The following is a 23,798-nucleotide window of genomic DNA, read 5'->3' on the forward strand; positions in this document are numbered from 1 at the left end:
AGTATCTACAGCTTGTTATTTATTGCTGTTATAATAACAGGACACAGCCTATAAACAAAATAATATACTTCAGGGAATCCTTAAACCCATTTACCCCATGATCGGTTCAGGTACAAACAGTTAAAACAAGACAATAGCATTAACTTGTACTGGGTCTCTGGCTCCTCTAAGCTAGGTATTTGCTTAAGTGTACACATTGCAGTCTGTTCATTTATTTTTGATAACCTGGGCTTTCAGAAGCCCAACTGTGGATTTGCTTTTGTCCCAGTAAAAGTCAAGAATTAGTCACTCAACTACTAAACAAGTAGTAAATATCTAATTGAGCACATGTAGTTTGTCTTACCTTATCTACATTCGCTCTAGTTTTGGCAGAAGTTTCTACATACTGCACGCCCCACTCCTCTGCCTTACTTCTAGCCTCTTCTACAGGCACTTGTCTGCGCTCTTCCAAGTCAGATTTGTTTCCCACTACTAGTAAAGGGATTTTATCCTCTTCAGCCTTCACACGCAGGATCTGTTCCCTAATGCATCAGGTATTCAAAATAAAAATATCTGTGTTAGTAGTAGCAACAAAAACCCCACCCCACCCTTACCAGGAGTGGATCAAGTGGTCTACACTTTATTAGTGTTTACAACAGTACACTTCCCAACAGCTGAACACACACTTTAAAATTATTCCAAGTTTAACATACTAATGCTATGGGCTTTACACTTATAAAAGCCTCACACTTCCAGGAAGGCAGTTTTACCATTTAATTAGTAAGTTTACTACCCAGGCTCTAATAAAGAAGAACTGTATGGCAGAAGAACACCTCACAACAGGAGTTCACATCTGAATGAGGAAGAGTACAAGTTTGCCAAGTTTCAGCTTGGCATTCAGTCACCATCTTCAATTTCCAATCTACATCCCACCTCAATACTACATCCCACCTCAGTATAGCTCTGGGCAACATCCAGGCTTTGGCAAGGCAGTAGGTTGGGAACAGCATAAGTAGCTGGCAGAGATAATTTTTAATGGCTACCTAAACTTTACACAAAGGAGAGAGTTACTAAGTAGTGCTGAACTAAAATGCTAGCCACCTTCCCCCTTCAAAGACTCCAAGAAAATATTTGAACCATCAGCATTAACCTAGCTATCCTTTGTCATTCTAAAAGGACCTATCAGCATCTGGGAAAGGAGACAGTGATGCTGCAGGTCAGTCTCAAATTCTGTGCTATTATTGGAGTAAAACATGGGTTGAAACCAGACTGACGCATGCTGCTGTCCATCTAGGACTCTGGAAGAACTGTACCAGTCTACAATTATTTTTAGATTGCTTCATTTTGTTATGAACAAGAGCCAAACTAGGCACGAGCACAGTGCTACAACCCCTCATCCCACTGACTTACCACACTGCTTCAGATGTTTGCACTCTCCATCCACAAAATAACTGAATGCATGTAGAGTACATGAGAACCTAAAATAGTGTTAACACTGAAGCAGAAATTCTGCTGTTGCATTCAACTGTACCTTCACACATTTTGAGATTACAGGCACTTAAAGGAAACACTGAATGTACAGCACCAGCAGGAGAGCTAGGGTTTAAAGACAAGCCCAAGTTCATTCAGTATTCAGTTTTTCATAGTTTAACAATTCTGGAAGTTACAGGATTAATACCACCAATCTGCAGTTTAGCCCATGATGCTGGTGACTCATGCTGCCGATTCCCCCCCTCCTTCCTGAGCAAGGGTTTTCCAAGAAGCTGATTCTTACACGTCAGCCTAACTAAATACTCCATTTAGCTAATTTCACTATTTGTTTACTTCTGACCCATTGAAAAGTAGGTGATTCTCCACCTCAAAGCTCTTAGGTCCTTCTTGCTCATCTTTAGGGTTAGCATTGTTTTTTTCATTGTTTTGTTGTGCTGGAATCTTGAACCAACACACAGTTAACCTAGTTACAGAAGTCTGACAAAAACACAAACTGCCAAGATAAACACTCCTACTCCTTTTCATCCAAAGCCTTAAGCCTTGGGTTTAACCTTATATTTCACTTAAGCACACAAGCCAAAACCTAGGCTGGGTACTTCCAAGTGTCTCATTTTCTTCCTGTTTTTTGAATGGTATCTGACTTTTTCCTCCATGTTACACTAGGAACAGTCCTAGTACTCAGTTTTGCAGTCCTACAACAGTTCAACTGTTTAGCTCCTTCAAGTGCTCCAGTTAGAGCTGTTCTGCTCAGTTTGCTCTGCTTGTTTGCCCCACAACTGTCAGCCTTCTGTGACTTTACTAGACTTCAGAAGTATTATGTGACAAAGGGACAATATTTTTTTATACCTCTTAAAAGATTATGCAGTCTCCTACTACTGTTGGAACAGTATAATAAATTAAGAACCTGGACCAAAGTCCTAGACTACGACAGGAGTTTGCCACAGCTTTAAGAAAAGCCTAGAAATAGGTGTCCACCTTAGCACCAGCACTTGCATTACCAATTAGTATCTGTTAACCTTATGTTCACTTTGCTTCAGTGGTACAAGCCAGACTGATAAAGAGCTTTTATTCTTGCAAACATAAGGAACTCCTAACACTTTCTATGTTTTGGCAAGTTTTACTTCCAGTTATACAGCTGTCCTAGGCAATCTCTGGATTACCTTCTACACTGAGGCAACAGCTATCATCAAAAAAGAGTTAGAACGCTTGCCCTGAAGAACCTGACTACATGAGTTCTGAGACCAAAACAATGGATTAAATCCCTTGAGTTGTTTTTTTTTTGGGTGGGTTTTGGTTTGGTTTTTTTTTTTTTTTACACTACACAAGCAGTTTCTGTGCCCAGTCTGGTGCTGATTTTTACATTAGAACTGCTAATCCCAAGAACAAAAATGAAAGCATTTATTACTACTGTGCGTCTTTCTAGGAATACATCTGCCTACAATAATACTGCTTGGCTGCCAACCCTTGTTTGGCACCAATCCATACCTGAGAGTGGAGGCTAATCCTTCCTTTCCTTAGAGCACCTGCTTCTATAGCAGTAAGCAATACAGTGTCTGAAACCTGGCCAAAAGGCAGACTTAATTCCAGAAGTACTGCTCTAAGATAATTAAACTTCACATCCACAAAGACTGAAAATTGGCTTGAATACACATGTTTTAGGAGTCCAAGAATCTGTTACTTGCCTGAAGTTGCTGCTGGCATAATGTACTCATAAGTTGAAGGCATGAAGACAACTAGAGCCAGAGGCCGGATACCGTGGTTTAAGTTACCAGTTACTGAGAGCAAAATGGTTGGGTTGCCACTTTTATTGACCAAATGGTAACAGACAAAAAAAGCTGCAGCTCTTTATCCTAAGAAGAGTTGTCAGAGCAACATAGGAACCAGATATTTCCCCCTGCCTGGGAGAGAAACTACTTACCGAAACTCTGCTGTTGCTGTAAAGGATTCATGCTCTGTTATTGAGAAGACTAGAAGAAACCCTTCCCCACTGCGGAAATAGTTATCTCTGATAGCTGCATAATCCTCCTGTCCTGCTGTGTCCAGAATGTCTATCTGAACTTCTTCACCATCCAGAACTACTTTCTTCCTGTAGCTGTCAGCTTTGGTAGGTTCATAGTCTTCTACAAACTGAAGATGACAAGACAGGGATTAGTGTTTAGAATTACTGTCAAATGGTCTCAGTATTTGTAGATATCCATTCTCTTTCACTTTAGTGACATTTAAATTCCTGAAAACCTTCTCATAATTCAGTCAGCTAAGTTCCACCACTTTTTCTAGTTTTACTATAGAAAGCAAATTATTTAAGCACTTAATACATTAAAGACCCAGTCTGCCTAGTCATGAGAAACGGTCTTGCTACGTGAAACACTGTTCAGCAATTTCAGCACAATTTAAGGGACAAAGATACAGTATAAGCTACCAGCAACCTGGTGGCATTATCTAGGTTTCCTACTTCAAGAAAAAGCATTTAAGTGTACTTCAGGTACAGCTATCTGAAGCTGTACAGGTGTAGATGACAGCATCCAGCTGCTGAACATGAAAACCTGCTCCATAATTACACAGGCACATACTTTAGCCCATTCAATATTGATCAGACCCACAAAGCCACTGCCAGTTCACTGTAGTTCTGTGCTGACAGCACACATCCAACATAGGCTCCTTACCTTTCCACCTCCTTTCTCTCAGCCTCAGGGTACAACAAAAGGCTGAGCCATGAGCCTGATGAAGCTGACTGGCCTTCACTAATGCCTATGCCACCTGTCCAGATATTCACATCACTATAGCATGTGTGGAGAGCCTACAGATGAATACTAACTTCTGAACTACAGGATCATGCATTCCTTCACATACTAGCCTGCATTGTCTGATCCAGCTTCCTGTATACCAGTACGGAAGAATTCATGCTGTGAACATGCCTACTTGATCATCCAGCTCAGAATAAGCTAGAATACTTACTTCTGACTTCAAGCTAGAATACTTACTTCTGACTTCAAGCTAGAATACTTACTTCTGACTTCAAGCTAGAATACTTACTTCTGACTTCAAGCTAAATTGGCCTAAAAGAAACCGCAATAAAATTAAAGCTCAATGCCAACTGATAACAGCCTCTGTACACTCAAGACAAGCACATTCACATTCTGTATGTCTTTTAAAGACTGTTCTTCCACTAATAAGCTTTAATTTTGTCACCCTTAGCCAAAGATGTTCCCAGAGGGCACCCTTCCCAGATTCCCACATTCTTCTCCTGCCAGTCAGATCATCAGGTCTTTTGCTACTTACATTTAGTTCCCCTGTCCCACTAAAGAAGTTTAGTAAGCTGTATCCATTGGTGCTTTAGAGAAGCTGAACCAAAAGCTGCTTACCTCATCATACATAAATTGAAGAGTGAGTGCAGATTTGCCCACACCTCCACTGCCAACCATAATTACTTTATGGAGGGCCAAGGAACTCTGGTTCTTGCTCTTGCTGGCAGCCATTGTCCTGCTTGCCACAGACTAAGTGCCAGGCAACCAATCAGATCTGCAGACAAAAGAAACACAGTCAACATCCATGACACTGGTGACATCATGGTAGCATACAGGTAAAGCATCTCATTAGTGCCAAAAGACTACATTAAAACCCTGCCCAGCAAGCCTGAAGAATGGGCCATTTCAGTGACATGGTTTGCTTGCCAGTGCATTGATGTCTAAAGTATGAGTAGGAACAAGGTATTAGAACAAATACCTTCTATTTGTGACAACAGTACCATTAATAAAAGTGCCAAAGGCTTCTCAAAGCAGCTACTAGCTGAACAAGCTGTTCTTATTTGTAAATCCATCCTACATGACTGCTATCTAGAGCAGTTTCCAGAGGAAAAAAAGCTACTTTCTAAAACATGAAATTAAGTATTTATTGTTCTTGTTATAAGGCTTTACACCTTTCTAAAATATTTCTTTAATGTTGATGCAGCTTAGTTTCAACCTGGAAGCAGAGCAATACCTTAGATCTGCTTATAGGTAGAAAGATGACTTTTGATCTCTTCTCTATGTAGGCTAAGAAAAAAGCAGATCTACACAGTAAATTGTGGCAGGAACAAGTTGCAAAAGCTTCCAGCAGAAAGTCTTACAACATGGCATTAGCATTTATTTTATACTCTTCCTGCCTTTTGATGCTGTAAATCTAGTTTGCTTTTGGGGAAAAAACAAAATCCTGCTTTACTGCAAGAAATTCTCAGTTCCTATTCTTCTCCTGATGTTGCAAAGCCATAAAAAGAGTAAGCTTCAATAAACAAGTATTAGTTAACAAGCCTTTGCTTGTGTGTTATGCAAACTGAGTAATTACTTGCTGGAGACCTCTTAAAAATAAGAGTGGCTGGACACAGTTATGACAGAAACACAGCCATCGCTGCCACCCTCTGATTAGCCCAGATCAGCAGCTCTAAGAACAGCACATTGGGGACAAAAGCAGAAGTGACCAACACAAAAAGAGATGCATCACCAGTCAGGATTCCCACACTGAGAAAAAAACAGATACGTGTACTCCAGATGCATGACAGCTAAAGGGAAATGCTGGGATAGCAACATTTGTGTCCTCACAGCAGGACAACTAAGGGCTCCTTAGTTGCCAGCTGTTCGTATCCTGGCAGAGCGCTGTAAGGAGAACAGCAGACCATTCAGGAAACATCACTATGGAAAGTGGCTATACCAGCCTTGATTTATAGCAGCACCCATTATTCCAGAAGCACAGAAGCAACAGGCCTAACAGGAGTCTCAAATTTGCCTGGACATGATTACTCCAGAAAGATACCGGAACCGCTACACCACACCATCAAGTCCTACTGGATGGCAATACAAGGCCTAGAGTAGAAGTTAGAGCACTATATTGGAAGAGCCTTCAGGCTATCTAGCTGCCCTAAACAAAATTAACTAAGGACTAAGGGATTGTCAACCTACAAACACACCATAGGATTATTTAGCCTGGAAAGGACTTGTGTTGTCTAGTCCAAACCTCTCCCCTAAAGCAATTTGCTCCAAGCAATCCAGTTCATGCACCCTGCATTTTGAGGTTGACAATTCCATGACCAGTCTGGGCAATCTGCCCTGGGATACACTGATTGTGAAGATTTCCCCCCTTGTGATGACTTGGTGTTCTGAAAAGCGACAAATCAAACCAAGTTCTCATTGACTACTGCATACAAGAACAAACATGCCAACAATCAAGAAGTGCCCTCAGGACAGCATTTCAAACATCTGAGCAGTATATTTTTACATGCAGAGTATTTTACTCACACCTGTTGCTACACACATTTGGTACAGTAATGCAAATTAGTCATCTTTAAGCATTCATTCTGGGAGAAACACTAGTAAGTGAAGACAGGTATTTTCCTCTTGTAATCTTCTGTATTATGTCATACATGAGCTCCCTCATCCAGGACACTCCTTAGTACAGAAATGGGATGTGATAACTCCTACTTTTCAGAGATTCTCCCCGTACAGCACACACACACACACATTTGTGTTGGGGACAGTGAATTCAGCCATTACCCCAGAGATTCCAAACCAGAAGAGGATTGCAAGCTTGATTTTTTTTAGTTGCCAGAGAGGCAAGAGGGGAAGAGAACAGAGCTCCCTGCCAGAGGAGTGTGGAAAAAATGGGAGAAAACACAACAGGTAGCATCAGAACTCCAGAAGTTGTTGCTGAAAGGCTTTCTTTGCTTATGGTCCACATGTTCTACAGATGATAAACTAGAATTCAGCTTGCTTGGAAATAGACACCCAAGGCATAAGAGCTACAGATTGGCTATACAATAAGATAGTTTGGGGATTTTAAGTGTTCCAATAACAACACAGCTTGCTCTTAAGTTGTAGAGAAGTTTATTTTGTCCTAGTTCAAGAGTAGTCTGGCTTTGACAGTAGTAGATAAGCTGCTTTCTGGAGAAGCCAAGTGACACTTAGCAACTTTTCAGTGTAATTGTGACTGGTTTTAAAGTTTGAGTATTCGTTTAACAAGCATCCTAAGGTTGTTGTAACTGCTGTGTTATCTAACACAAAGCTCTCAAACATTTTTCTGGCAACACAAACTTAGTGCTGCTGCCTATTAAGTTGCCCTAATGCAACTGAAGTGTGCTATGCAAGTGCAATAAAAATATTATTTACTAACAGCCAAGAGAGAAGATAGCAACTTTCTCCCTCCTGTTAATACAGATACCACATCTTTACCTGGTCATATTAAAGGAATAGCTGCCTTTTAGGTAAAATACCTACCACCTTGATTCAGTACAAGCTCAGAGGTAAGTGGAGAGAGTATTTAAATCCTTCGTTCTCTATCCCACCTCAACACTGGCCAGAAGAAACTGCAAGGTCAGCCTTCACACACAGTATTACCTGACTTGTAACCAGAGTATAATATTAAACAAAACCCATCCAATAGCATACAAATGTACAGTTTGATTGCATCTAAAGTGAGCCCAGCTCTTAATGGCCAAGGTACTTGACTTTCCCTCCAGAGCCATTACAAGTGCCACTTGAATCTTTTAGAGTATCAACACTACATGAACCCTCTGAATGCAGGAGTCTGCTCACAAAACAACCCCTATGTTGTATGCCCTCAGTGAAATCCCAGAAACTTCACACAAGGCATCTCTTCTTTGGTGGCAACAGAGGGAGCACAGCCCCCTCCAGCCCCAGAATAGCCAGGCAGTACAGAACAAGGCAAGGATGAAGCAGTGTGGCACAGGATTGACACAGGCAGTATCACTGCAGAAGTACCAGTGTTTACAAAACAGGCTAATAGCACATCACTAGTTCAGAAAGAGGCACAGTGAGATTTTAGTAGGAATATTCTAATAAAACAAGAGAAGTCATTGGAGCTAACTGTTTACTTGCATTTCCACCTCTGCAGCCCAAGAAACAGTTTACACACTATTGTTCAAAGCTCACGTCTAAGTTTCTTGAGGGTAAAAAAAAAAATCAATTAACACAAGTGAAAGCTCTCTCCTCAGTCATCTCTGAGTAGGCAAGGGTGAGTTTTCATCCCATTCTGTAGACTAAACATCCTTGAGGCAGTCAAGACACTGACATTAACTCATCTGTTCCTTACAGAAAATTGAGTCTTGGGAAACCCAGCCACCTCTCAAAAAAGCAGCAGTGTCTAGAAGAACCTGTGATGACTGCAGTTGCTTTTAAAATATTACTCAATTCCTTTCGGTTTAAGGGAATGTAAACTCAAGACCAAGAGTCCTAATACATCTGCTGAAGAGCCCGCTCCGAATAAGCATCCAGACAAGTCACCTAGTTCTGTGACAAGTATTCCCTCCTCTTCCATCTTGTTCTTTACTTGCTGGGAAGTAAACTGTACCCAAACAACAACATTTATCCTCCTCTGACAGAAAGAGAAGCAATCCAGTCAATGGCAGTCAGTCAATCAATTTAATTTCAATCTGTCATTCTACCCTCAGGGTTAATGATACCATGTTGAACTTTGTGTGGTAAGCGTCATAAGCTGTAAAAACCCTTCTGAAAGACTTTTTTTGGGGGGGGGGGTCTTCTGGTTACAGTTCATCCTGCTTCAAAATAAAGTGCTAGAGAGCTCTCAGATCAGAGCATAACTTTTTCAGGCAGTCTTTCATCTTTCAGAAATTAGAAGCAATTACCTGCTTTATTTGCTTTAAAACACAAGGATTAAGCCATTGACTTGATAACTCTGGATTTTTTTTATAACAGGTTATACAAAGCCATATGCACAATGGGAGCTTTGTGGTGCTAGTGAAAGATCACTGAATTGTTTAGGTTGGAAAAGACCTGTAAGATCAAGTCATTAATGCTCTTCAGACCAAGAAATAAAGGTTACACCAACAGACAAGATTGGCCACATGAAGCACAGCAAGATCTACAATTCAAACCATAGCAGTTTCTAAAAAGCTGTTTTGATTTAGACTTCTGAAGATCTGTACTTGGCCACAGGACTAAATCAAACCATGCCACCCTCAATATAAGAAATGTAACCTTAAGCTCACCAACTATTTCAGCCTTCCCTTGTTTAGATTATAAACTGATCAGATCAGCCTTCCCTGTTTAGATTATAACTTCTCCAGGTTAACTAAGGCCTTCTGCTGTAGAGATACCTGCACAATCTTGTGTCATTCTTGGCTGATCCCTTGAAACTGAGCACTTCAAGGCATTTGTTTATAAACAGCTTCATAAACTCCAAACTTAAGCATCAGTTTGCTAGTTTTTCCACCCTCTCCTCAGCCTAAACAGTTAAACTGTTCAGAATATTGTTGACAAACAAGATTAGTTTACCTAATGCCAAGATTCAGAGACTATTACTGAATAGCTACATGTATTTCAAACTAGATTGCACTTTTACATCCCTTTTTACTTCACCTGCATTAAGACTCCACAGTTGTATAGTCACTTGAAGAAAGGAAAGAGCACTTGTCTCTTCACAAGAAAGGAACCCATTTGGCTACAGCCCACGCAAATACATAGAAGAAAAAATCCATGAGAAACTTCACTAAGTCTACCTGTTCTCCAGTAAATATTCTGTTACTATAATAAAATTTAGACCCCTCCAAAGGCTTTAAATGGAATTGCTTCTAGTTCTTCCAATTCAGCTTGAGATTTAAAACCAAAATAAAACTCTAAGCTCAAAATTGCTGAGATCAGCCCTTGTTCTCTCACTGTGCAGCTGATATCTTTGGACATTTCATTGCTATCCTGCCACTGAAAGCGACCATTCTTTGGATTTTAAAATGGGATTCTAGAAACCCTTAGCCCAATAGCTTGACAGAGGAGCTTTGTTAAACCCTTCAGATACCTACTTTTAAAGGAAAATCTGGGTATTCAACCTATTAAAGACTTAAATATGATGTCATCAAAAGCAAGCACAGAAAGGACAAGGTTTTGCAACAGTATTTTAGTGATCCTCATTTATCAGAATATGAATTAGAGGCTTTGCGGTGTTTGGTTCTGTGATATGCCCACAAGAATGCAGCCACAGAAATTCCCTGGATCGCAAAACTAATTAACAATCTCGCTGAGCTATGAACTGTAAGAGCTCCTCAGCTGCTCTGAGGTTATCCAGGAAAATATTTAAGTACTGAAATTCCATTAGTTTTCAGTGGACTGTAAATGCTCCAACTGGTAATTCAACTATAAAAAAACCTGTTCATTTGAGATTAAGTGGCATATTTAATGCTACTGAAAATTTTAGGATATGCAGGCTAAAAATAAAAACACTACTCTATCTTCTTTTACTGTGCTAATATCTTACCTCTTGGCATGTCTCCAGTTATTGGTTTTCAAGCTAAACAGAGATTATGATGTGTTTGGCAGAAATCCCTGCTTGGGATGTCCTTGTATCCTTCCTCATGTACTGCTGGATGTTTCTTCCTTCTCAGTTGTGGCTAAAGATTTTTCTGGGCCATGCTTAATCAGGTCAGGGAATTGATTCAGCTTGAGATGTCTTGCAGAACAGGTTGGGGCAGCAGTTTCACTACCCCCATTTATATCACCCAACGCTGCTCTTCCTCAGTCCCCTTCTTCCTTGCCCCTGGCTGTTCAAGCCTATCTCCTCCTGTAGTAGAGCCATTCAGCATGGCTGACTGGGTCTGCCAGTCAGGTCAGCAAGGCCACATGCCTCAGTGCCAGTGCTGATGTGAGGGAAGAAAAACAGTTTGTACAACTGAGGACAAAGACAGTAGAACTAGAGCAGCCAAAAGGTTACTTATATTGCTGCAGAGACAGGGAAGTTCCCTGATCCTGTTCACACTACTCTCCTTAGACACGCGTGCCAGTGCAGCCAACACCCTGCTGCAGTGGTCAGACTGAGCACTAGAGCAAAATCCAAGTCTCAGATTTGCTTTTGGTAATCAGCCATTTTCTCCCCCTGTGTAAGATCTATTAGCAGACTTGCAGTTGCAAAGATAAGGGCACTGGACAGGAAACTAGAAATGCATCTGGAAAACTTAATACTTTATAACATCAGGAGGAAAAGTAAGAATTTAGGGTAAGGAACTACCTTACTCTGTATGCATGAAGGGTATACTCTTTATAGACTGGATCCTTGTTGGAAGAAGTGGCAACAGCCATAGCCTGGAGTATTACAGAAAAAACTGCAGAATGAATACATTATTTACTTGGTACACTGAAAGTTAACATCTTACATTACACTAGTTTCAGTTAGAATTAGTTACTAATCCCACCCAAAAACCAGAATTGTATCTAAAGACACTGGCTGTCACAGCTACTCTCTAGCAGCAGCTATACATACACTGCTAGTTAACGGACACAAGAAGTAAGCCCAAGACAAGCAAGTTCACAATGTTGCAGTAGTTTAAGGCTAAACTAGAACCTAAAGCCAGACCATGATTATTCCCTGTCTCCTACAAGGCTGGGGAAAGGATAAGCACAGGTTGAGGAACAGTTTTAATTCAGGAATTGTATTTCATCAAGTTAATCTGATTGGAGTGTTAGCTTCCAGAAGAAGAAAGACTGCAGCCTGTATGATGAACTACTACTGCAGGAGAGTCCTTAAGACTTGCTCATCTGGAGCATACCATATGCAGTATAAAAGCAGTATTTTTAATTTACTTGTGATCAGGAGTCTTCCCTGCACATATGCACAAGGAAGCAAGCATTCCACACTAGGACCCAGAAATCACACTAAAATATTCTAACACTATCAATAGCATCAGACATCGAGCCACTGGATGCCAGTCATTTAAGATTACGAAGTCCTACTAGGGATCCTAAGTCTTCATACCATATCTTACTTTTCACTATTCCACACATTTGCATACAATGTCATCTTCAGCTCTCCTGTTAGATTAAAATTGTTTAATAAGATCAAGCAGACAACACCAAGTTGGGTGGGAGTGTTGATCTGCTCGAGGGTAGGAAGGCTCTGCAGAGGGACCTGGACAGGCTGGATCGATGGGCCGAGGCCAACTGTATGAGATTCAACAAGGCCAAGTGCCGGGTCCTGCACTTCGGCCACAACAACCCCATGCAGCGCTACAGGCTTGGGGAAGAGTGGCTGGAAAGCTGCCTGGCAGAAAAGGACCTGGGGGTGCTGGTCGACAGCCAGCTGAACATGAGCCGGCAGTGTGCCCAGGCGGCCAAGAAGGCCAATGGCATCCTGGCCTGTATCAGCAATAGTGTGGCCAGCAGGAGTAGGGAAGTGATCGTGCCCCTGTACTCGGCACTGGTGAGGCCGAATACTGTGTTCAGTTTTGGGCCCCTCACTACAAGAAGGACATTGAGGTGTTAAAGCGTGTCCAGAGAAGGGCAACGAGGCTGGTGAGGGGTCTGCAGCACAAGTCTTATGAGGAGCGGCTGAGGGACTGGGACTGTTTAGGCTGGAGAAGAAGAGGCTCAGGGGAGACCTTATTGCTCTCTAGAGCTACCTGAAAGGAGGCTGTAGCGAGGTGGGTGTTGGTCTCTTCTCCCAAGTAACTGGCGATAGGACAAGAGGAAATGGCCTCAAGTTGCACCAGGGGAGGTTTAGATTGGACGTGAGGAAAAATTTCTTTACTGAAAGAGTGGTTAAACATTGGAAGAGGCTGGGCCGGGGAGTGGTTGAGTCACCATCCCTGGAAGTATTTAAAAGACATGTAGATGAGACGCTGAGGGACATGGTTTAGTGGGCATGGTGGTGTTGGGTTGACGGTTGGACTCGATCTTAAAGGTCTTTTCCAACCTTAATGATTCTATGATTCTAAGTGATCTTTAGAGTGGACTTACTATACAGAGATGTCCAATATTTTTCTGACACATGCAGTTATACAGAATAAGATCATGAAGAACAGGAGACTCCCAGATGCATTGCTACCGTAACCAATCATTACCCTAGCAACCTACAGAGTCTAGCACACTGTTCTTTGCAACAGGTTATAGCTAGACTTGGACAACTCCACCTTTTAAGGCTATCTTCAGATATGGGTCACCAGATTACTGAACTATTTCAACTATGAAATACCTGTATACACTCAGCATATTGCCCCCCTACCATCCTTGCAAAGCCCAACTTTGCTTATGAGTTTGAGAGATGTATCATTATAGCTTAGAAAGCAAAGCCTGAAAGCAGGCATTTACTCGCTAGAGAAAATTCTTGAATATATTCCCTCTCAATTCACTCAGTAGAGAACCATTCTAGATTATTCATTAAAAATAGACAATATCTTACATGTTAGCAGTAATTTCAAGGTAATAACCTTGCTTAGAATAATCTTGATGTCCAAGGAAAACTGGAACTAAATCCTATCTAAGTCTGCAGCAAGGTTGCAGATTTGAACACAGCCTTCAAAGATTTAGTCAGAGGAAGGACTCAGTGATCAGTTTGAGCATCAGAAGAGTAGCAGTTTAAAGCAACCCTTTAAACTAAAGTCAGATCTTATGCCGAACTGAAATACAGGCAAATGCATACATATCCCTGTTCCTAAGGGACTTAAATATCTAGGTTTTAAGAATTCCCTCAGAGTGGAAGAAAAATAGCCGAGTAACTTGCTTCTGATCAATAGCTAAACGAAGAAGAAAGGACTGCCCTCAAATACTACTTTTAAGGCACTGCAGCATGCAAAAAAAAAAATTACTTATATCTGTGTTTGACTAAATGAGGTTGCAGGGGTCCTGATATAAAGTTAATACCCTTAACAGCTGTATCAAGAGATTATCATTGCATGTAGGCATCCTAACACAGTACTGTTCTGCAATACTGCAGTCACATACAGTCCATAAAGCCTTGCAAGTCATCTTAATTAGAGCTTGAATACAGACACTAGAATGCAAGCTTTATTTCTGCTGCTTCATTTTGGTCTTGGGGCATCTTTACACAGATCTGTATAAAATGCCTATTTCATTTCAATTATTCCATTTTTGTCACAGGCACAAAGTGTTTAGGTAGGCATCTCCATTTCCCAGCCCAGTAAAGCAGTGCCTGTTTTCCCCCCTTAGTCTTTATAAATACAAAGGCCATTCAACCAACGAAGAAAGGAATCATGGACAGCAGCATTAAAGTGACTATTAGAATAAGAGGAGAGAGAACACAAAAGCCTTTCCAATTTACTACCAAGGTAAGACTGTGCTATGATACCAAGTTGATTCCTGCTTAAAGAAAACACACATCTCGTCTCAAAATTGAGCCCAGTAAGTAGAAATGCACCTACCTGGTTGTGCAGTAATGCATTCATATAACTGCAATCTGCTAGTCATGTATGTAAGTGGTTCTAAGTGGACAGATGACACTAATCCAAATACGTTTGTACTAAATTCATCTATACTGAATGCATACAAAGCATTGGAAGTACCTGCCAGAACAGAAGCTAAGGGTTGTCTCCACTGCTGTTCCACTTTATCTACTGAACCATACTATTCACAAGGTGAACTCCCCTAGGATATGATGCATGAAAGTAGTCTAGAGTGCTGTACTCCTACAGTCATGAGGTGAGTCATCTCTACCCAGACTTCCTCATGGAGGAAGGAGATAAACTACCTCTACAGCATTCCTTATAGATCGTAACAGGGATCAGAAAAAAGACACTGTAATGGTGGGAAAACTGCCAGTACTCCCGCATGCATCAACTTTCCAGGGAGAGTATCATAAAAATCTGTGTCAACAAGTCAACTGTGACATCGCTCAGCTTGTATTCATGCTGCTACAATGTCAGAAAATGCAACTCATGACTCTACCAGCACAGAGACCTAACATGATACTGTGCCTTCAGGAGATCATCACTATTTGGAAGCTTGAATTTCTGTCCTGGATGCAGCATCAGCTCCAGTGGCACTGACGAACACATGAGGAAGAGACAACAGCAACAAAGTAGAGAGATCTAGAACTACCCCTCCTGATAAGTACCTGAGCAGCTTGGTCCCCACAACATTGCCAATGAGAACAGTCATCCTTTAAGAGCAGTAACGAACTTGCACAACAGGCATCTCTGAGGATTAAGAGGTTACCACACTTGAGAACCTTTGTAAAACAACTTAAAGCACTGTTTATAGAATACTCTGCCTTTTAGAGCTGGGTTAGTCCATTCACTTTTGCATTCTGAACTAATCAAAGTGACAGTTAAGTCCATAGAAGGTGTGTAGCAACTGGGCCCATGTTTAGTAGGTTTCTTACCTGTTCATGTCTTTAAAGGCTTTTAACATTGTTTTCTACAGATGGTGTGCACCTTTGATATTAACATCACAGCAGAATTGCAGTTTTAATGTTAAACCTGTCCTTTTAGATTCTAATAGCAGCCTTGCATACTGCTTGCTTCATTGGGTGCAACCCACCACCTCTGCCATGTTATTGTAGCACCCTGTCGCACAGGTATCTGTCCCATGTCAGCAGTGGTGAGCTAGATAAGCACAAAACATGCTGCTTCCCTTCCCTAACCAGTAGCATCACTTCTCTTCACCAGAAGAGACAGCAGGTACATCAGGCTCACAAGCATTACACACACCCCAGTGGGGGCATGCAGCACCACCCTAAAGTGAAGTTTCTCTGAGAAGTGAGGTCCCTCAGGGAAGGTATCAGTCCATCACAGTCCCCCTAAACCTCTTGCACAAAAGGTTTAGTATTTATCTAAAGGTAGTTACAGGTCAATGCAATACAGCTATTAATACTTTAAACTGCTTCACTGTTTCACAGATAGCACACAGAAGCATCAGTTATACAGTTTTATGGAGGAAAAAAATAAGAAGCCAGCATCCCATTTTCCATATTACTCAGTGCTGAGCAACTAGCAGATTGTACATAGCACCAAGCAAATTATACTCTTTATTTCAACAAGACAGTGTTGCCTGAAGTGGAAGTCATAAGACAGTAGTGCCATTACAGCTAAAAACACTTCTTCTGTAGGGACATACCCAGCCAGACCCTCCAAGTACTTTCAGGAAGCCTCTGGGTCTAGTATTAACGCCCAGAAGACACACTACAGACAGACTACAGGAGAACAGGATCTACTACACTACTCTTATCCTAGCAAGAACTTGCTAGGAAGCTTGATAGAAAACTTCTACAAGCACAGAGACTGAGTTAATACCATTAATCAGTATTACTATGCTAAGAGTTTGTCACTGTGGTGGTAACTGTCTAGTTGCCTAATTATTTTGGGTGAATTATGACACTATTTCTCATACTAGTCAATTAGGCTCATACCAGAAAAATGACACTCAGGCAACAGAGTTGTACAACAGTCTCACTCCTATTGACTTGCAAAGCATATTTCAACTATGCTTTCTTTGAAAGCTCATCCATGCAGGACCATGCTCATCTTCAATACACAGCATACATCAAGTCTACCAAACCACTGCTAAGAGATAATGACATGCTTCAGATGGTTAATATAGTACAAATTTTTAATCAGATCTCTGGGAGTATGAAAAAAATACAACAGACAAGTCAAATACCTCAGCTTATGCAATGTCTTAAGTGACATGCTAGAGTTCAAAATAACCTAAGATTCAAATCCTACATCAATATAAGGTTACAACGTGGCTTCAGTTCTTACATCAATGGATAACCTGCAGCTGTATAATCTACAAGGAAGTTGCCACTAACTTTGATCTAGCAAATTCCAACAAATACCAATTTAGCCATAAGCATGCTACAGAGTTGCAGGATTTAATTCTTCAGCTCTCATGAAATGTTACCCAGCCACATTTCCTCCCCTCATCCCCCCACACCCCAATCCTTGAACTGTCAGAGCTAGCCCATTGGTCTTGCAAATATGGCACAAGACACTACAGACAGCCACGCCACGACCTGCTACCACTGCTCCCCCAGAAGATGGATCTCGCTACATCATGCTGTCTTCAGTTTCCCCAGTGAACTGGATGCCTGGAATAAATTAGAAGCCCAAATACTATTTAATTTGGCTTAGGTACTAGCAGCAGAAGCAACTGACTCTGCCCATACAATTACACTCCTTGCTCCTGAACTGAAGTTAGCATCTCATGTTCACATCTCCATTTGGGGAAACATAAGCCACTATTGTGCTCGCATTTGATGGAAGTAGACAAGTAATAAACCGCTACTCTGAGCTTACTCTTAGCCATGGAGTCCCACCTCCCCAGGGGCACCGAGGAATCATCTCCCTGTAGCCTCTGAAAGTACTTCCACTATTTTAAGCACTTAACTGAAGGGTTCACAGATGTATACAGTGAGTCACTAAGCTCCCTCAATCAGGCACACCACACAAGTGCCATGCACTGAACCTTTTCCCTCATCTTTCAATCAATGCATTTGCATCACACAAAGCAACAATAGTGACATTTAACACTTCAGATAATTACTAGTTATCCATAATTCAGCTGCTGCATTAAGTCACCTTTAAACAGACTTCTTCACTCCAGTTTCCCCAGTCAGGAAAAGTGAATACCACACCAAGGTATTCAGCACATACAAGCAGCTACCTTTCTACTGGACTAAGAACAGATGTTTTAAGAAACAAAAAGGCATGCACTTTTCCAGTCTACTGTATTCACACACTTTATCTCAAAGCCAAAAGCAGTATTTCTGTCTTTAAGTAGAAACGAGATTATTACACCAGTACAGGGGTCACATACAATTTCAGTAACCCTACTCTAAGTGTAAAGTTAAAAAACTAAAAAAAGCTGTGGAGGGTTTCCCTTATGGGAGAAGTGTTATCCTTGGTCTCCCTCACGGACAACGCCCTGCCTACCACTATAAAAGCATTACAGCCAAACACGTGCTGTCCAACCACAGAGCCTCCAGAGTGCTGTAGAAGGAAGAGTGACACAATGTAACATGCTTGTTGATAACTCTGGTTTCGGGTGGCAGACTTAACTCAGAACCACTTGACTTCAACACAGAGAAAATAGGACATATTTAGTTCAGGACACTTCCCTTTATGACCTAGCAAGTGACAGGTCACATGAAAATACAGAACCAATGCAGAATATAAACTATACATTTATCCTTGTGTGCTCTTATGAGACATTTCCTCTCTCCACAGAGCACATTAACAGAATAAGAAAACTACTGTTCTGATACACAGCCAGCTCATCTCACAGCTCTCATACCTTTCCTGGGAAACCAGCACAACAGGGTGCTTCTGTACACTAATGCACATGGCACAGGGGATAAACCGGAGATGTTGGGGGTCTGTGTGTAGCTGCAGGGACCATAACCTCACTGGGATCACAGATATGAGCTGGGATAGCTCTCATGGTTAGAGTGGTGCAGTGGATGGCTACAGGCTCTTTAAGGCAGACAGGCCAGGAAGGCAAGGCAGGAGAGTTGCCCTTCCCATGAGAAAAGCAGGAGTGCACGAAGTTCTACCTAGGAACGGATGATGAGCCAGTTTACGGGTCAGGATTAGCAGTCAACAGGAGGGCTAGACAAGACAGTCTCCAGAAGTGTCTTCCAGCTTCAGCAACTCCACAATTCGAGTCTGTGGCCCAGCAATAGAGTTGCTACAAGTCTTATTTGTAGGGAAGTCTTTGGAAGTGGAAGGCCTATTTGACAGCTTGCACAAGTAGTACAGCTAAAAAAACCTTACAGCAAGTCCTTCATGACTAACACTTCAGTAGAAATCTTAACTAATATTTATTTACAAGAGTATAATAGAAGGCATGCTCATCAGATGATAGCTACTATTAGAAGACAGTTGTCCAACTCCCTTTCCTTAAGTATTCACAAGATCACTGCTTGATCACTGTTTTACAAAATAAATGAAGATAGAGATGTACAGTAACACCAGTCAGCCTACTTAAGTTTAATAATTTTTTAATTAGTTTCCTTCCATTATAGCTTCAGAACAGATTCAACACATAAAGCCCTACTTTGCTTTTAGTTTGCCTTATAAGACAAACTTAAAAGCAAATTCTCAATGAGCTTGCAGAATTATTTCAAAAATTAAATTGCTTCCTAAAATGTGTTTTGAAAATGAGAAAGTTGAATGAGAAATAGCACTAGTTTCAAGCACACATTCCTGTCTTTTGAAAGACCATTTCCTTAAATTGCTTGGCTAGTCTATTTTATGATACAGTAGATAAAAGCAGGCAGCTGCCATAAAAGTCAGTCAATGAGACTTCTTGGTGACTACACTAATGAGAATTCCTTAGCTACCTAAAATGGTATCTCACAGTAAGCCAAGAACACTAAATAGCAGAAGAGTATCATCATGGGGAGGAGTTTCTCACTGCAGCAGCAGTTTAGTGGAAAGGCTGTATCAGAGATCACTACATACTTTAGAATTAGTTCATTCTAATCAGGGAGCAGCTTCCCCAATTAGCAAAACCACCTCTTTTCTGGAAAGCTGAGGCAACTGGCATGCAGCTTGATCTAAAACCACTTCACTCGTTAAATGTCTGCTTTAGAGGGGTGCCCAAGACAGTGCCCCGCTGAGTAAGGTAGCACTAACCTTACAAACCAACTCCTTTAAAAAAAAAAGCCACTTTAGTTAGTGTTCTGCAACATGGAGCCCAGAGTTCAGGTAGCTCTTAATTAAACTTTTAAAGTGCTTTATCATGTTTTGAGTATAGAGTACTGCATTATAGGATTATAATAATCTTATCTGTGAAGTGAGATTTTTTTAAACCTGTGATTTAAGCCACTAGCTTGCAAAAAAACCTGTCATCAATATTAAATCTAAATTGGAAACATTCTTTAACATGGCCATCTACATGAACAAAACCATGCCCAAAGTTGGGGCTAAGTCTAAGTCTCCAGTACACTTCTGAAGAATGATCTTTTTCACTACAGGTAAAGATACTTACAGAAAGAGCTAGAAACCAGAGAAATCAGAGCACCTGCTTAACTCATCATGTTCTCAGCTTTCCAGTTCTACGCTTTGACTTCAGATTAGTTCTGCCACATTCCAAATTTAAGAACATATTAAGAACTCCAGTTTCATTGCACTTTAGTGGCCTGAAATATTTCATACTAATCACATCAACTGACAGCAACACTAATTCACAAAGTAACAGTTGACAGGATTAAGGCTTTAACAAATGGTTATAATCCCAGGACCGATTTTTCAGACTTTGACTTGTGATCCTGCAGAGATTCCTAGTCAGGACTGCATTGCCATTAAGTCTCATTCCCATAATCAACCATTATTTGCTCCTTTCTTGACCACTTCAGCAAGCATTAGGAAGGCTATGGGCTCAAGATCCCATATGAAATAGCTGAAAGTGACTGCTCTAAGCAAGTACTTTGTTACGATAAAGATTCAAGTAGCTACTTACACAGCAGCCTAAATAACATTCTCACATTACGTGACTTCATGACTCTCATCTTGGCAGGTCTTGAAAGACACATTTGCACATCTCAAGCACAAGAGACAAAACAGATCCTCTAATATTACTGTTTAAGCAGTATTTGAAAGAACATGAAGAGACAAAGCATGAGTTACATAGACTTATCTTGCTTAAATGACAAGATGACTTGATATTTCTGGGACAGGCATGGATGAAAGTTGCTTAGTCCTGTTTAATGGGCTAAAAGGAGCTATCAACAAAATGATTGCTCTTTAGCAGCTATTTACAAAGTACTTTTTAAATATCTGCTCCAGAGCCTTCTTATCAAGAGCCAGGTATCAATTGTATCATAGAACAAAAGCGACAAAATTGGTTATTACCACTAGGAGAGTGAAACAGCCAAGACTGTTTGCTGACCTTGCCGCTCCATGCAATAGTGGGTAACAAGCAATGGAACCTTATCACCACGGCTTGACAGTGGTGCAGAACAGTTACCAGAGACATGGGGGTGGAGGGTGGATGAAGAGAGAAAACCTAAAGAACTGACTTTTTTTATCAGCAGGATAGTACTTCCAAGTCAAGACAGAAAGAGTCTGAGAATACAGTTGCTATCTAACCTGGTTGATAATTTGGATCAGCATCTTTCAAAAGGCAGTCATTCAAAAGTTACTTTAAGTCAGGCACGTGGTGTGAAAAGCAGCAAGCACACAAGACCCACATTTATCTACTTCTGTGGCCTCCCCAGCCACTGCCTTTCACTCAAACTCCCAGAGACCACTACTCCCATCCTGAGTTGTTTGCTCCAGGCACAAAACACCTACCGACCTTAGGCACTGTTTGTCTTGATACCACTAAGCACTTGCATTCCCTAGAGTGCTTACTGCCTGCACAGCTGTCATGAGAAACAGGCTCCTTCAGTAGCTCTGCTAAGAGAGGCCATTAATTCAGATGAATTAATTGTGTAATAGAAAGCAATTCACTTAATTAGTAATCAGTCACATGGAGTTTGAATCCAGTTAATAAGAAATTATCAAGTTAAACTTAAAGTGCAAGTATCCACCGCACGGAAAGTGAACAGAGTTTACAAAGCAACAGGACAAGAACAAACTACGAACCAGATTCCCAAATCATGATGTTAGGGCTTGTTCTGCTACATCAGTTGTCCACTTCTGCTCTGTTCACAGGACAGTTCTGTTGCTTGTGAAGCCTGGACCCCAACACTTCCCAGAGAAGCAAGCCATTTTATCCAGCATTTGGTCAAATAACAGTTGGTGTTTAATCAGTTAAGTTGCAGCTGAAAAAACTTAAAGCCTGAAAGAGGCATTAGATTGCAGAATCTATGTATCATTCAGGATTTCAGTGTACACATCTGAGTTGTCTAGGCAGTGTCCCATCATTACTGCCTTGATTTGATCAAAGTGTCTCAACTGCTCTTCTATCCAGATATCCAGTACCACTGCACTGACAATTAGAGACAAGTTTGAGAGTTTTAAAGGGTGACCGAGAAAGGGTATTGTCTGGTCAAATTAAGCTTTCAGTTAAGAGTTTTTGTAAAGCATTCCAGCTAAATCTTTAAACTAGACATTCCTCTGCAGCATATACATAACACCAGTGAAAATAGGTCAGCTTCACTTTTCTCCATGCATGCAAAACAGAATCAAGTTGGTCTACTCCGAAAGAGGTGTACAACAAACAATTTACTACTAAAAATCTAATATAGGAAAGTTATTTACAGGACTAGTCTGAAAGCTTTTCTATTCCTTAAATAAAATATTTAATACAGGAAGCAAATGCAAAAACTTTTACCATGGTAAGTTGATACCATCTGATCATAAGCAAAAATCTAAGTTCAGCGTACAGGGGACAGAAGTGATTAAAGCAGTAGATAAAACTATTTTAACAAGCCTGCTATAAGTGAATAAGCTGTAAAGATGCTACTGCCACATAAGATTGAGCTGTTGCTATTAAATTCTCTACAATAAAGTTATTTTCAGCCTTCAAGCAAATCACTTGCAAGAACCACAAGTCTGGTTCCCAGTTGTTTGTTCCTTCTCTCAGCTTTGATAAGCTCCCTCAGGCTGAAGTTAAGGCATTTAAAAAAAAGACAGCTTTTCCTGAAAATCATGGCTCTGAGGATGCTCTTGAACAGACAGGCGCTTCCCTCCCCCTCACAAGAGAAACAATGATCTCGGAACTAGAGAAGTAATGTTTGGACAGTTCAACAAGCAAAAGCCTCCCAGACTGCAGGCTTAAACTTTGAAAAAGGCAAGGCTGGTCCTAGTGCAGGTACGGTCTCCCTGCTCCCTTTCCCCCACGAAAATACCCAGGGGTAGTCAAGACTAAGTCTCCTGTTCTAGGATCAGAATTGATTCAACAGGACTCCAGCAGAAAGACCGAGTTAGGCCTCCAGCAGCTGTTCAGGAAGCATGACCGGGCTGCTTTGTCTCACAACCGCTCTCCCTGCCCTTCTCCAGGTAAGGTCACACTCGGACACCGCCTTTCTCCTCCTCCAGGACCTACACCAGTAAGGCCGGAGGGAGACTAAATAGCAGCACAGAGAGAACCTGGCCAGATAAAACAAGATCCCTCAGAAATTTCTGGTTCAGCTGCGACCGATAGCATCTCAAACCCTGCATTTATCTCGCACGGATGAAATGCTATCACTTATCCCAGGGCAGCCAAGGGAAGGCAGGGAAGCCTGCACAGAAGGAACTCGCCAGAGAGACTAACACGCAAGGCCAGCTTCTCCTCGGCCTTTCCCTCCCCCGAGCCCCACTTGTAGATACAAGTCACAGCAACCCCCCAGCTCCCACGACTCCACCGCAGCCCCAACGCCACCGGGACGCAGCAGAAGTAGCCAAACCCACGAGAGAGGGGCTGCAGCGGAGCCTCACCTCCCAGCCCGACTCCCACGCAGGCCCAGGGACACAGGCTACACGCGAGGCACTGCTTCCCCCACCTGCCTCCTCACCCACACCTCGAAGCTTTCCGACGGCCGGGGAGCCGCGTCCCGGGGTAGGAGGAGCCGCCGGGCTCCCCTCGCCCCACGCACCCGGGAGGAAGGGGGCTGCCCCGCACCCCCGGGTGACCCCTCCCCTCCCTCTCCACAGCAAGGAGGGGCACGGGAACGAG

At 41.7% G+C, this 23,798-nt stretch overlaps 1 protein-coding gene across 1 annotated transcript in view; it reads right to left on the bottom strand.

Annotated features, from left to right (window-relative positions):
* RALB (v-ral simian leukemia viral oncogene homolog B) overlaps positions 1 to 21,831 on the bottom strand; it is a 25,550-nt gene extending 3,719 nt beyond the window's left edge. The window contains exons 1-4 of the mRNA XM_009327148.1: positions 21,782 to 21,831; positions 4,833 to 4,989; positions 3,389 to 3,597; positions 344 to 521 (exon numbers count right to left, since the gene is read on the bottom strand). Coding sequence (XP_009325423.1) covers positions 344 to 521; positions 3,389 to 3,597; positions 4,833 to 4,946 — 501 coding nt within the window. The 5' untranslated portion in view covers positions 4,947 to 4,989; positions 21,782 to 21,831. The remainder of the gene's footprint in view (positions 1 to 343; positions 522 to 3,388; positions 3,598 to 4,832; positions 4,990 to 21,781) is intronic.
* Between the last annotated feature and the right edge of the window lie 1,967 nt (positions 21,832 to 23,798).

The sequence above is a fragment of the Pygoscelis adeliae genome, unplaced genomic scaffold (assembly GCF_000699105.1).
Source record: "Pygoscelis adeliae isolate BGI_AS28 unplaced genomic scaffold, ASM69910v1 Scaffold227, whole genome shotgun sequence".
NCBI classification, from domain to species: Eukaryota; Metazoa; Chordata; class Aves; order Sphenisciformes; family Spheniscidae; genus Pygoscelis; species Pygoscelis adeliae.